Here is a 12,796-nt window from a genome sequence, read left to right on the forward strand (position 1 = left end):
ATGACATACACATGGACTTGGTGGTAGAGTAGAAAAAAAGGGGAGGGGGCGATAACATAAGCCAGTGTCTCTTTAAAAAAAAATGGAAGTTTCTTGTATTCTGGAATGAGGTCAGACACGAGGCTGCTCATTGCACGCGCTGATTATTATTAGATTCCATTTTGGACCAATCAGCGCCGAGATGGGCGTCGGTTTGGCTCGGAGGCAGGCTAGTGACAGCCTCCCATTGGCTTATTTTTTATCACCGTTGTATCTCGGGAAGGGATAAATGCATGCAAAGGGAGACGCGTCTGGAGGGCTGCTTAAAACTCTGCTGCAAGTAAACAGATGGAGGGCGGACCGTGTTATTCATTTTAAGTTCCTTTTTTCCTTTCCCTCCCCAGCATGTCTGGTTTTTGTCTCTAGGAGAGGGGACACAGGCTGATGCCGGAAAAAAAAAAAAAAAAAACACTTATAACTGCTTGGGAGTCTTTTGCAGTAGCGGGCCAGAGTCAGCCGCATAGACTGTTGTGCTTGCTGGGCACCACTCGGCTCTATTGATTTTTCACCACACAGAAGGAAGGGAGAAAGATCAGTCACGGCAAAGGCTCTGGAAGTTAAACTTTGTGTTTCATATCTGGCCAAACTGGACTGAGTTTATACGACACATCAGAGGACTGACTTTTTTTTTTTACTTAACTCATACACTGGGAGAAAAGCGCTTACTTTTGTTTTAAACTAAGTGCGCGGAGAAGAGAGACAGCATGGTGCAGAAGATGAGCCACACAGAGAGCACTGCGGAGGCGCTTTCCTCCTTCTTCAGCGGGGATTCGAGCTCCGGGGCGAGCATGGATCTGGACCCCGCTGACTCGCCCCTCTCCCCCGGTTCCACAGCCTCCTCGACAGCCGGGGACAACCCGGCGTGGTGTAAAACTCCGAGCGGCCACATTAAGAGACCCATGAACGCATTCATGGTATGGTCACAGATCGAGAGGCGGAAGATTATGGAACAGTCTCCTGACATGCACAACGCCGAGATCTCTAAACGCCTGGGGAAGAGGTGGAAGCTCCTCAGAGACAGCGACAAGATTCCCTTCATCCAGCAGGCGGAGCGGCTGAGGCTCAAGCACATGGCGGACTACCCCGACTACAAGTACCGGCCCAGGAAGAAGGTCAAGTCGAGCGCTTCCAAGCCGGGAAGTGGCGGGGAAAAGGGGGAAAGAGTCAACAGTAGCTCCAACAGCACCAGCATTAAGTCGTCCTCCTCTTCGAGGAAGAATGGACTCAAATCACCCAGCAGCAAAGCCCACAAATCATTTTTCGGGAACAGCAGTAGCACCAAAGCCTCACAGGTTGCCTCTGAGCAGCCACCGGACCACAACCACCATCACCACATCACACTCTCCAAGTCCAAGTCGGTGTCATCCACAGCCAAGCAAGTACCGGAGGGCAAGAGGGCCAAGCGGGTCTACCACGTCTACGGGGGCGGCTTGAGCGTCAGTCCCGCGTCCTCAGTCACCGTTCCGGCCAGTCCTACACTGAGCAACTCTGCGGACTCCAGTGATCCGCTCAGCCTGTACGAGGACGTGTCCAGCGGCAGGGACGAAGGAAGCGAGTCCCCGGCCGGCAGTAGCGGAAGCCCAGGCGGCTCGTCGCAGCGTCGCGCCGGGCAAACGTACAGCAGTCGCCGGGCTTCCTCACCCACACCCTCCGGGTCCCACTGCTCCGCCTCCTCGTCGTCGTCCTCGTCCTCCTCGGAGGACGAAGAGTTCGAAGACGACTTGCTCGACTTGAACCCGAGCCCCAACTTTGACAGCATGTCGCTGGGGAGCTTTGGCTCCTCGGTGCTGGACAGGGACTTGGATTTGAACTTTGAGTCCGGTTCCGGAGGCTCCCACTTCGAGTTCCCCGACTACTGCACCCCCGAAGTTAGCGAAATGATCTCCGGGGACTGGCTGGAGTCCACCATTTCCAACCTGGTGTTCACATACTGAAAACAAGGTGGGCACAACCGACGACCGCAAACGAAGTCCTGGGCCCCGGACACAAGCGTGTGGGTGGGCAGCTCCTGCTTTTGTCTCCAAACTCCCAGACCAGTTACTACCCATTCAAAACTAGCGCCATGGCGTTGCTTCTCGTCTGCAAGTGCTTGGAAAGCTCAACCTTTAAAGCCGAAAAGGGCCCTTTTGTGGGCGGCTTCGCTTTGAATGTGCGGACCGTGGAGGACTGTGGAACAGGCGTGCGTGGAGCGGCGCAAAACAAGCGAAAAGGGGAAAAACGTAACACCGGTTCGGTTTCCTGTTTGAGAAGACCCTCGGCGGTGAACTGGATGACCCCCCCAACAACTTTACTGTGATTGATTTGCACGTTATGCGGTCCGCCGTTCACTTAATCAATGTTGTTGCTGATTATTTTTTAAAGGGACATTTCACAACTTTTTACCGATTTGCCAAGTGAATTTCATCACTATAAGGTACATAACTCTAGACTGCCGTGCGACAATTTTCTAACGTGTGGTCACAGAGGGATTTTGTATGAAACCAAGGTGGGTTGTTTTTTTCCCCCCAAAGTTTGATATCTTTTCAAAAGCAAAAAAAAAAAAACAAGCATGATAGCTTACTTTGTTCCTATGTTGACATCTAATGTAAGCAGTTACAAATAGTACAGTATTAGGATTATTTAAATGTATAGCTAGCCTCACCTCAACTCGTCTTTTTTATTTGTTTGATGAAATGACACTGTAATAATCACCAGCTCTTTTAATATTTCAAACTTCAGGATTCAAACGCATCTACAAATCAGTGCTGAACTTTATACACACACCTTCTTTACTATTCAGGACCAAAATGATCATTTCAAGTAATACCTTATTAAAACTCCTCACCAGATTTTGTTTTCATACACAGAGCTTTGTTTTGTACATGTATTCAGATGCCATTTTATATGGGATATTGTATTTATATACTGGGCCAAGCAGTTTTGTCTTTTTATTTTGTGTTAATTCCTGTTATTGTTATTGTTCTGTCATGTTTTCTTCTCAGGCGAAGGGCTAGAGTTTTAAAAACACACAACTTTGATTCATTTTTTATATTTAAATGTACACACGTTTGGACACGTAAAATATAGGAAACAGTTTGATTATTTTCTCAGTGTATTTTTGTACAAATCTATATGGAGGAGGAGTCAACAATTGATCTGATCCGCCTATAATTCAGCTACATTTGGGTTTCCTGATTTGGAAACCTCAGGTGGCTGGTTTCCATGTTGTGTTCAAGGTCTGTTGGAAAGCTTTTTTTTTAAAAAATTTTTTATTGCCTGCTCGAAATTCTTTCCAAAGTAAACCAGCAAAACAACCATAGTATTCTGTGGTGGTCAATGTAAAGCTTTGTTCAGATACGCTTGACAGTTATTGATCAGGAATCGATAGTGAATTTGGCAAATTTTGTCACATTAAGACTTGCAAGACTTGATGTTTGTAACCAATCTAATATTGTTATCCTCCATGGAGAATGTTTCACCATGCAGGCATACACATGCAATTTTGATTTTTCCAATAGTCCTTGAATGCAGCAGCAGTCTTTGTTGCAGGCTACCTTCTACAGTTTACTGTGCCAGTCTACAGGCTTCTTTAGGACACATCATGAACTGATTATTGCCAGAAGCTATTCCCGTGGAGCATGTGGCTTTAACAGTCAGTCTCTGAAGCAGCAGCCTCTCCTTCTTAATTATCTTTCTCTCTGATATATTGCCTACAACACATGAGGAGATTGTAGCTTTAAAATTGTCTTATTTCTTGATGTTTTCATAAACTGATGTCAAACTCATCCACCAGCCACTGGATTAAATTGGCTATCTTTTTAGTCAACAAACAACAAAGAAGATCTAGATCAAGCATATTCAAATTTCTGACTTGAGTTCCGCAACATCTACTTGTTCTGCGTTTCTCATTGTATTTGAATATATAATCTTTTCTACTTGTTGGCTAACTATTAGATAATTGTTTAGTATGTTTATGGCATGGTGAATAGCATTTGTATTTCGGATTCAGGTTACCTAGCTGTTGTGTTTTTCAGAAAAAAAAATGGAAAAAATGAGGAAAAATTGAACTCAATCTTTGTATATTTGACTGTATCATAAAGCAAAAAGATTGTGTGTTTATGTATGTTGTTGCTATCAAGGACAGGCACTGTCTAGAACGACTATCTTTTACACATCCTTACTTTTAAGGTGGTCAGTTCAGGACTTTTTATATATATATTATAAATGAAAGCGTTTTTAAGTATATTAACTTTATTTTTCATCCATCCTGTGCAATATGCTGTGTCGAATTATCATGTATTGTCTCTCTAATCATGCCATAAACAAAGGAACCACCTTTTTTTGAGACTCAGAGAAAGGGAGGAGAACTCATGCCAGCTAAATTGTGTTCATTCACTGCCTGTCAGATTGTTGATATAAACTTGTGTACAGAACTTTTTCAAGGAAGGAAATAAATATCAGCTGGAACTGAAATTCTGTCATTGTCTTTCTTGATTCTTCAAGTTTTTTTTGTTGTTGTTGACATTTGGTCTTTGTATTGTGATATTCTAACTAAATCTCAAAACATGACACTATTTCACAGCCGTACTGCATTTTTTACAGTACAACTACCCTCAATTAACGATAACCACCAACTAGAACACTAGTTAAGAGTCTTCAATCTAAATTCCCATATGCACTATTTTTCCAAAAGGTATACTTCACAGAGTGGATTTCATAAAACTGTACTGATGGTCACACCACTTTGACAAAATCTGAACAAATAAGAACATTTACATGCATTACAGATATTGCATGTGTGATTTTGCACACAGCTACTCGACTTCATTGTATTTACATATGTGATTTTGAATCCCACAAATTCAACAGTGATTCATACGGTACAATATTTTATATTGTGTACATTTACAGAGACATAAGCTGTGACATGCATTAAAATACAGACATGGATGGATTGGCTCAGAAATGTAAAGAGTTGATATAAAAGTAGAGGTTACAATAAAGTCCTCCAAAATAATTCTTCATTTTCACAATTGAAGTGTGAATTTAAGGGGAACTTCAATAACAGTTACTGAATATCTGAATGAGTCATATAATAATTCTGCTAACATAAACATGAAAAGGAAAAAGTTGGGTATCCTTTGCAGTAAGGTTTAAATACAGGTAAATTCACATTGGCAACGACATACGTGTATCTGCTTTAAAAAAAAAAAATCAAGGCAAGTATGAGATTTATGATGCTGGGTGGTGTGTGTGATTCACATCATAATGCATTTAAATGAATTCATAGAGTGTACAATTGCTATCGAGAGCTGGAGCGCAAACAGAATGTGATGCACAAGGTGACATCTGCTGATAAGACTGGCATGTACTTTCTGCAATCCATTGTGTATAGCACAGAAAAGTTCATGCTTTTAAGACACACACAAAAACAAAACAAAATGAAAAGCACAGTTTACAGTACGTATATAGAAAAAACTGCCATTCAGGTTGCATCTCTAAATGCATTTTAATCTAATTGTATGCTGTTAATTTGCATGATTATGAAATCAGATTAACCAAGTGTTAATAAGGGATTTAATTCTAAATTACAAATTACATTAGATAAATGACATTACTCAGTTATGAGGGCCAATTTTAATTCACATTGGGACCTTGTTGTTTGAAGCCATTCTTTCTTGTACATTATGCTGTATGCTGGGTGTCTGTGTTCAGACAGTCATGATTTCCCTTCCCCCTCTCCCAGACAGATCTTTATTGTGGGGGAAGGGCTGGTTTAGTCGCAGTCAACCAACGGCCCTCCAGCGCGCTGACAAGCATGTCTGCCTGTCTAGGTCTGTGAATATCGTGTGTGTGTTTGTGTGTGTGTGGGTGTGTGTGATGGCTAAAATTCTATTGCATGAAATGAATGACAGTACAAGGATATCCCCACAGCGAGAGCAGACACTATATGTCGGCCTCTTCTGTGATGATTTATGGGGTGCAGATTACTTTTTGATGGTTGGTCATGGTCTTCAATCAGGCATAGTGGTTGAAATAAACATGCACTAAAAGTTTTAATGTATTATATTTGTGCATTATACAACTTATTTGAGCTATATGAAATGGTGAACATTTTGTCTATAGAGTACAGAGTCATTATGTACAGTGATGGTCACCTTGTGGTGGTGTCATTTCATAATTTTTCTATCTTTTTTTACAATGATGTCTTGAATAAGTTGAAGTGTATGATTGCTTCGCTAAATAGAGTGTCTTACTATTACACAGCAGCAAAGGAATGTATTAAATCAGCAATTTCAAAAAGGCTGAGTCAATGCACTGTTTCCAAACTGTGAACGAGATACTGCTCCTTGTACTCTATGTTCACTGCAGAACTTGATGAATCTGCAGCTGTTTTATATTTTTTTTCTATTTTTCCAAGAAACTGTATTAGCCCTTGCAGAGTCACAGCAATTGTCTGATATATCAGTTTTATTCCAACAGTGCATGGTTGGGTGTAATTACTGACTCCGCAGTGAATATAAATATCTCCCCCTTCCTTCCAGCATTCATTTGGTGTTAGCTGTGGTATAATACTTTATTCCTCAACCTCCCGATGATAAATATCATCACGTACCATGCATGCACATAATATCAGCAGTTTGCCATATAATCTTGTATATTTCCAAAGAGCACTGGCCCCTCTGTGTAAGCCTTAAGCTCCTCCGAGCTGTATGAAGCCTGTTCAGTGTGCAGGCTCATGCATGGCTCATGCATTGCTCAGCTGACTCCTCAGTGGGAGAGATGCAGCCATGAGCTGGGGCACAACAGAGTGGAGCGGAACAGTCTCGCTGCTGGAGTCAGTGGTCCAGTAAAACCCCAGCAGGGGGGATAAGAGCTGTGCTAGTGGGTGGGTAAAGAGAACCATGACTGTATTGCAATGCCGACCTATCTGCTCAGTTCTCTTCCCAGGGGGCTGAGGCAGTGGTGGTATCAGTATTTCTCTCCTTTTATTCTAGGTTTTGCTCCAGACTGAATCACTGTTGCAGCCCTAAGTTTGGAAAGACTGTCCTTGAACGGTCACATTTGTCATCTAATATTTGACCAGTACATTTTCCGGTACTTGCTTTTACTTGGAAACTCCTGCTCCCTACTCCAGCCCACTTGTTGATGATGATGCAAATTAGCTGGTTTGCCGACTGATGTCCAAAAGTGTGAAGCAAAAGGCCAGTGTGTCAAAAAGGTGTGATACAGAACTGAATTGAGATCATGGTACCTACAGTAAAGCACAACAAAACACAATATTTTGTCCCTTGTGTGGCTAAATAATGTCAGGCAGCCTACCAAGAGGTTATACAACAATGCAAACTACACACAATGCACACAAATGTCTCCTAGACAGTGTCAGTCTAAATTGAGCATTATTACCTTTTTAGAGATAGATTTGTTGATGTAACTCTAATATTATTTGATGTTAAAACTATGTTGATGTTAAAGGTGTTGTGTATCCTCACATTTGATCCTCAATATCCCCTTAAGAAAAACGGAGAAGCGAGAGAACAAAAATCAATGTAGCTATTTCGTTTGACATGTTGCACTTGGATATGGATTTATTCCATGTTAAAATGCAATCACAGAAGCAGGTAATAGATGATGAAAAACACAATGAACAGAAATGCCATTTTGTTTTGTACACACAATTTTCCATGATGTGTCAATTTTATGTGCTAGACTGCATAATAAAATTTGCTGCAAATTACAGTCCTATATCAAAACTCTATATGTGCTTACCTGTTTGTTTGTTTTTTTTTGGGGGGGGGGGCAGAATCCGTTTCAAATAATCAGTTTGTCAGAAGCATCATAAATAAGCCAAGAGGGGTCATCCTGAATCCCAGAGCAAAATTTCATACCACATTTAAAAACACATTCGGTGGGTTAATCTTTCCAAATGCCATGCCTTAGCCTTAGACGTTTAGCATTTCATGAGATTGTCCCACCTTTTCTAGTCACTACAAGCAGGTTACGACGTTGTAGAACTGGCAAGCACATTCAATAGCATACTCTTTTTGTTGGCTCAGCGACACATGCACTATACCCGCTCATGTGAGCTTCCTTTCTTCTTGTGTAAAAGTGTTAATATATGAAAGACTTGCTCCACATCCGCACGGTTGCATTATATAAATAATATTGATTTTAATTGCATTTGATCACATGGTTTGGCAAACCCAAAAGGTTACAATGAATCAATATTGCATGCTTAATCAACTTCATGCTGGTCTGTTTGAAAATAAAACGTTAGAAATGACAATTTCAAGTATGTTTTCAACTGCAATACGGTATACACTGTACAGTAGTGTAATAAAGGGATGAATCAGTGTAGGGCACAGGAAGGCCAGACAGGAGTACATGACTGTAGAAATGTAAGTTGCGATAACAAAAATGAACTGACATAGCAAGGACCTAAGTACAAATAAATTGATAAGACAAAGAGGGACACCTCAAAAGACACCTGCGTCCATAGGGAGCTGATAAGTTGGCACAAGGAACAGAGCTGACAAGGACAGAAAGACATTTAGAATGAGACCTTTTTCTTTTGTTCCTGTCTTTGTTCATTACTGTTGCTATTTCAATATTGCAAAAATGGTCATCTCCAATCGTAAGTCCAGGACAGTGAATGCAAAATGTATTGTATTAAAACAAAAAGTGCAGTAAGAAACCACTACAGTTGACTTTTTGTGCATTATTTATTAAGAGGGAAAAAAAGTGTCACACCGAGTTGTTGCAATATTGGGAATATTTAGTGAAGATGAAATTTTGTGGCTAAAAATAAACAACAAAAGTATCCGAATTGTTGATCACTAATAGCCACAATGACACTATAATGGAGAAATGTGCATAGTTTGACTCGGAGAGGGCGGGACTCATGTTTGGAGAGCGCAATGAACTAGGCGCGGCTAAAACGAGCCCCATCCATCTATCACACGTGTAGACAAAGGGGGGACTCCACAACACAAAGCAGCATGTGTCCTAACAAACTTTATTTTTTTTTCCACCCCGCACGGACGCACAGCCATACGCACGGAGAAAAGCACCTTCAGGTAAGTTGCCCCCTGAGATGAATACTTGCGTGTGCCCCCGCTCCCGGGGTGATTTTGTATGTTCTTTTCCAGTAAAAGTTGCCGCTCTTGTTGGTGCGTCAGCGCTCAAACTTGAGCACAAAGCAGCAAAGGTAGAGCGACATAGACTCTGGTAGGCAGGCAGGAGAGAGAGAGAGAGAGGAGCGGTCCGTCTTTTCCTTTGTCTGATGCTCTGTCGCGATCTTTTGGGACACTACTTGAAGAGACGTCATCATGCTCAAAGTACAGTATGGGTAATTCAATTAATAATTATGAACTTTAACAGAAGTGAAGCTGAGTTTGTGTAGATGCTTTGTTTTGTTCCTTCGGGATGTTGCGACTGAGGACAAAGCAGATGCTCGTCAGAAGTTTACAGTGAATGCGCCCTTTTTGTGTGTGCGCGTGGAGGTGGGGAAAAAGTGCTTTTATTGTTTATATTTACCATTTCCTCATGCAAACAGTATTACACAGGTTGATGTGTCCGCAAAGTCTTTATTCATGTTCCTCCGAGGATTCGAATGCACCATGGGAATTTAGAACAATGCAATCAGGTGTAAAGTCAGTAAGAATAGAAGAAGAAACTTGTTGCATGAATTAAAAACTGATTTGGACTGAACTGGGGTGTTAAGGCTTTAGTATAAGCTATAAAAACTTATATGTTGCTAAAAACTTGACTTTTATTTACTGGAAGCTGATCAACAGGTATAAGACTCAGCAGCTTCTTTGTTACAGTAAAGGTTCCTTTGTTCTCTGTCCATACAAAGAAAACTTAAAGAAAGATGCACAAATCCACCAGGAAAGAACTTTTCTTTTAAAGTTGAAATGATTTTCAATTCGTGCAAAATGTTTCATTTTCATTTTTACACTCAAAGTAAATTTTACTTTTACTTTTGAGCACATAGAAAACTGAAGCCACAGGATCTCAAAAAGTCGATCTCTAACTGGAGTTTCTTTTTTCTCTCCCCACCGCTATGTTTTGCATATATTTATTTGAACTTAAAAAAAAAAAAAACTTAAAAAAGTAGTATATGTGAGGTTGAATTATCTACATTTCATATGTTATTTCTTCCCAAAGGTTTAAATTGTTTTTTTTTTTATGCTGGTTTACTAAGCACATTATAGAAATCAGTCAGTACAGGAACTGCTTTTTAAATTGACCACTTCTAAGTTTTCCTTCTTTGTTACTTGTTTTCTTTTCTTTCTTTCTTTAACAATTGTTTTCTTTCTTTTTATTTTTTTTATTTTAGCTGGAACCTAAAACTCAGACGACTAAATGTTCTTCAAATTTTTGGGAAGCAGATGGAGAAACTCCAAAGTCATCTATGAGGAAGCTTTGAGGATTAAGAGACAGCATACTTTTATTTTTGGAGAAGACGAGGACTCGGGATTTAAACTCCTGGAGCAGCTTTGCCTTGAGAGATGTGTTCAAGGCATATACTTGGAAATGTAAAAACCTGGATATACTCTGGAGATTAACTGTTCAGCGGATTGCAGAGTATTGAATTTTGAGCCTATGTGGTAAAGTAAGTGACCTAACTTCATCCTTGTTCAGCAACTTTTCTACTGCATTGTCTGTCAGTCAGGGACCCTCTCTCACAATGAATGCACACACCACTTGCTTTACACACAAAAAATATATATTTTTTGGAGACACTGTAAATTATCCTCACAGATGACTATGTTGTAAAGTGCCAGGCAGATGGAGAACTACTACCTGCATCATCTATTTGTTTTCTGCCAAACATATTGAGTTTTCTGTGGGTTCTCGATGAAAGTTAATAAACTCATATATTGTATCATGACAATGTGAAACTAATATAATTAAGTAATTCATTAATTAATTTATTTATTAATAATTCATTAATTAATCATGCAACCTTTGGAACTTAGAACAAAATTGTTGGGTGCCATTTGAACTTATTTCCTTGTTGGGTTCAAAACTAGTTTTTGTGATTATTAGGTGAGAGGAAGCAAGATACATTTGCATTATGTTCAAGGTTGAAGTTAATTCAGGCAGGCATTTATGTACTGAGAAAAATCTTGAGTGGTTCACTTATGTTTAACCTGTGCAAATTGCGCATGTAAGGAAGAGTTTGAAGGGAGAGTAAGAGCTTCATGCTCCTTTCATTCTTTTTGCAGCACCTATCAATGATGTCATTGAGAACCAATGAGAGCGAGTACTAGCTGTCGTTAGTATCCAGGCCCCTCCTCCTTTTTTTTTTTTGCATACCACATGGTCCTGCAGCATCTCATTGTCACTGTGACTGTGCCTTACTGGCTGCAGAAGAACACAACCAGGAACACTTTTTGGCACGCTCACAGACACATTTTCAGAAAAAGACAAATAACTAAAGATTTATTGATTGTTTGACTTCACAATTGGGTGGGCACATGTTCCGCAGACTCAACTATTACAGTACAAACATTTAAAGGTCAGTCGTCTCTCCACTTTTATATGTGAAAACAATAAAGCACACATTCTTAAATTAAAATAGGCTACTTCATAATTTGGATGTATTTCTTTAATTATTTTTATCCATTTGTAATTTTCACACAAATAGGAAAATAAGGCAAAACTGAACTGAACTAAAATAAAATATTTGAAAAAGACTGAATATTGCCGTTTCAGAAGGACTGAGTGTGAGTGGCAAAAATGATGGATTTGAGTTTCTTATTCATAATTAATCTGCAATTGTTAATGTTAAAAAGCTTTAACACTCTGGGACACCAGCATTCATCCACCTCCTGGTCTACGCGTGGATCTGCCATGGGTCACTGCATGGAAGTGCCTGGATCAGTGGAATGTGGGTCACTCAACGGTACGGTGACACACAGGTAGGACAGATATAGGTCAGTGGCATAGAATGGGTGCTGATGAGTCATGCAAACAGGGTTAGCAGGGATAGAAGATGAGTGCGTGTTTGCGTGTGTACTTGAAAAAAAAAAACATGTTGAGCTGTTGAAACAGGACGGGAGTGTGGCTGTCATGTATCTTTTCATGACAAGCTCAGTATCTTCTTCAAGGACACTTTTACAAAGTCAAAAGGGTCCAGGTTCAAGCCCACAATCTTTGGGTTGGGAACCAATGACTTTAACACCTATGCATTGCTGGTAGAGTGGGAATTGAATCTAGCTGCTTGCATTTAAGTTAGGTCAATGTGCCATCAGCGATGAAATACAATATATTCATGTCATTAGTTTCTGTAATGGTACCCAGTGAGGAATGAAGTGAGTATTGTAACTACTTTAAGGTCCTTTTATGATATTTTTATTGCAATTTATAGTTGGTAAATTTCACTGTGAAGCAGACAGATCCATTGTAGACGACCAAGTCATTGCAGAGGATTTCATGCTTTTGCCTTACTTTTTGTAGTATAATTACATTGCTTATCAGTTATACCATTATCAAATACATTGATGTTTTCATAACGTTAACATTTTGAGGGAGTATTATGGGAGTGCTTTTGTGCCTTGTCTCAGTGGGAGATGAGTTTTAAAGCTGATCCACTGAGTTACACAAGACAACATTAGCACTTTAATCAATGTCATCTTCTCGCTCTGAAGCTTAAATGTGTAACTAAGCTGGGACGGTTGTTAAAATGGGCAGTGGTTTTGTGGCATATCTTCCATCTGGTTTTACTATCACACTAATTTAACCTTTTCATTCGGTTGAAGATTAAAAA

The 12,796-nt window shown here is 40.2% G+C and overlaps 1 protein-coding gene and 1 long non-coding RNA gene across 4 annotated transcripts in view; both read left to right on the forward strand.

Moving 5' to 3' along the window:
* The first annotated feature begins 289 nt into the window (after positions 1 to 289).
* Positions 290 to 4,491, forward strand: sox4b (SRY-box transcription factor 4b). Its single transcript, XM_085918892.1, has one exon. It carries the CDS (start codon positions 744 to 746, stop codon positions 1,971 to 1,973), a length of 1,230 nt encoding a protein of 409 aa, XP_085775018.1. The 5' UTR covers positions 290 to 743; the 3' UTR covers positions 1,974 to 4,491.
* A 5,882-nt stretch (positions 4,492 to 10,373) lies between these two features.
* LOC147052156 (uncharacterized) overlaps positions 10,374 to 12,796 on the forward strand; it is a 75,957-nt gene continuing 73,534 nt past the window's right edge. For all 3 annotated transcript variants that reach the window (XR_015066951.1, XR_015066953.1, XR_015066952.1), the window contains exon 1: positions 10,374 to 10,636. This is a non-coding gene — a long non-coding RNA (uncharacterized LOC147052156). The remainder of the gene's footprint in view (positions 10,637 to 12,796) is intronic.

Source organism: Syngnathus leptorhynchus, chromosome 8 (genome assembly GCF_054491065.1).
Source record: "Syngnathus leptorhynchus isolate UIUO chromosome 8, UIUO_Slep, whole genome shotgun sequence".
In the NCBI taxonomy this organism is placed as follows: domain Eukaryota; kingdom Metazoa; phylum Chordata; class Actinopteri; order Syngnathiformes; family Syngnathidae; genus Syngnathus; species Syngnathus leptorhynchus.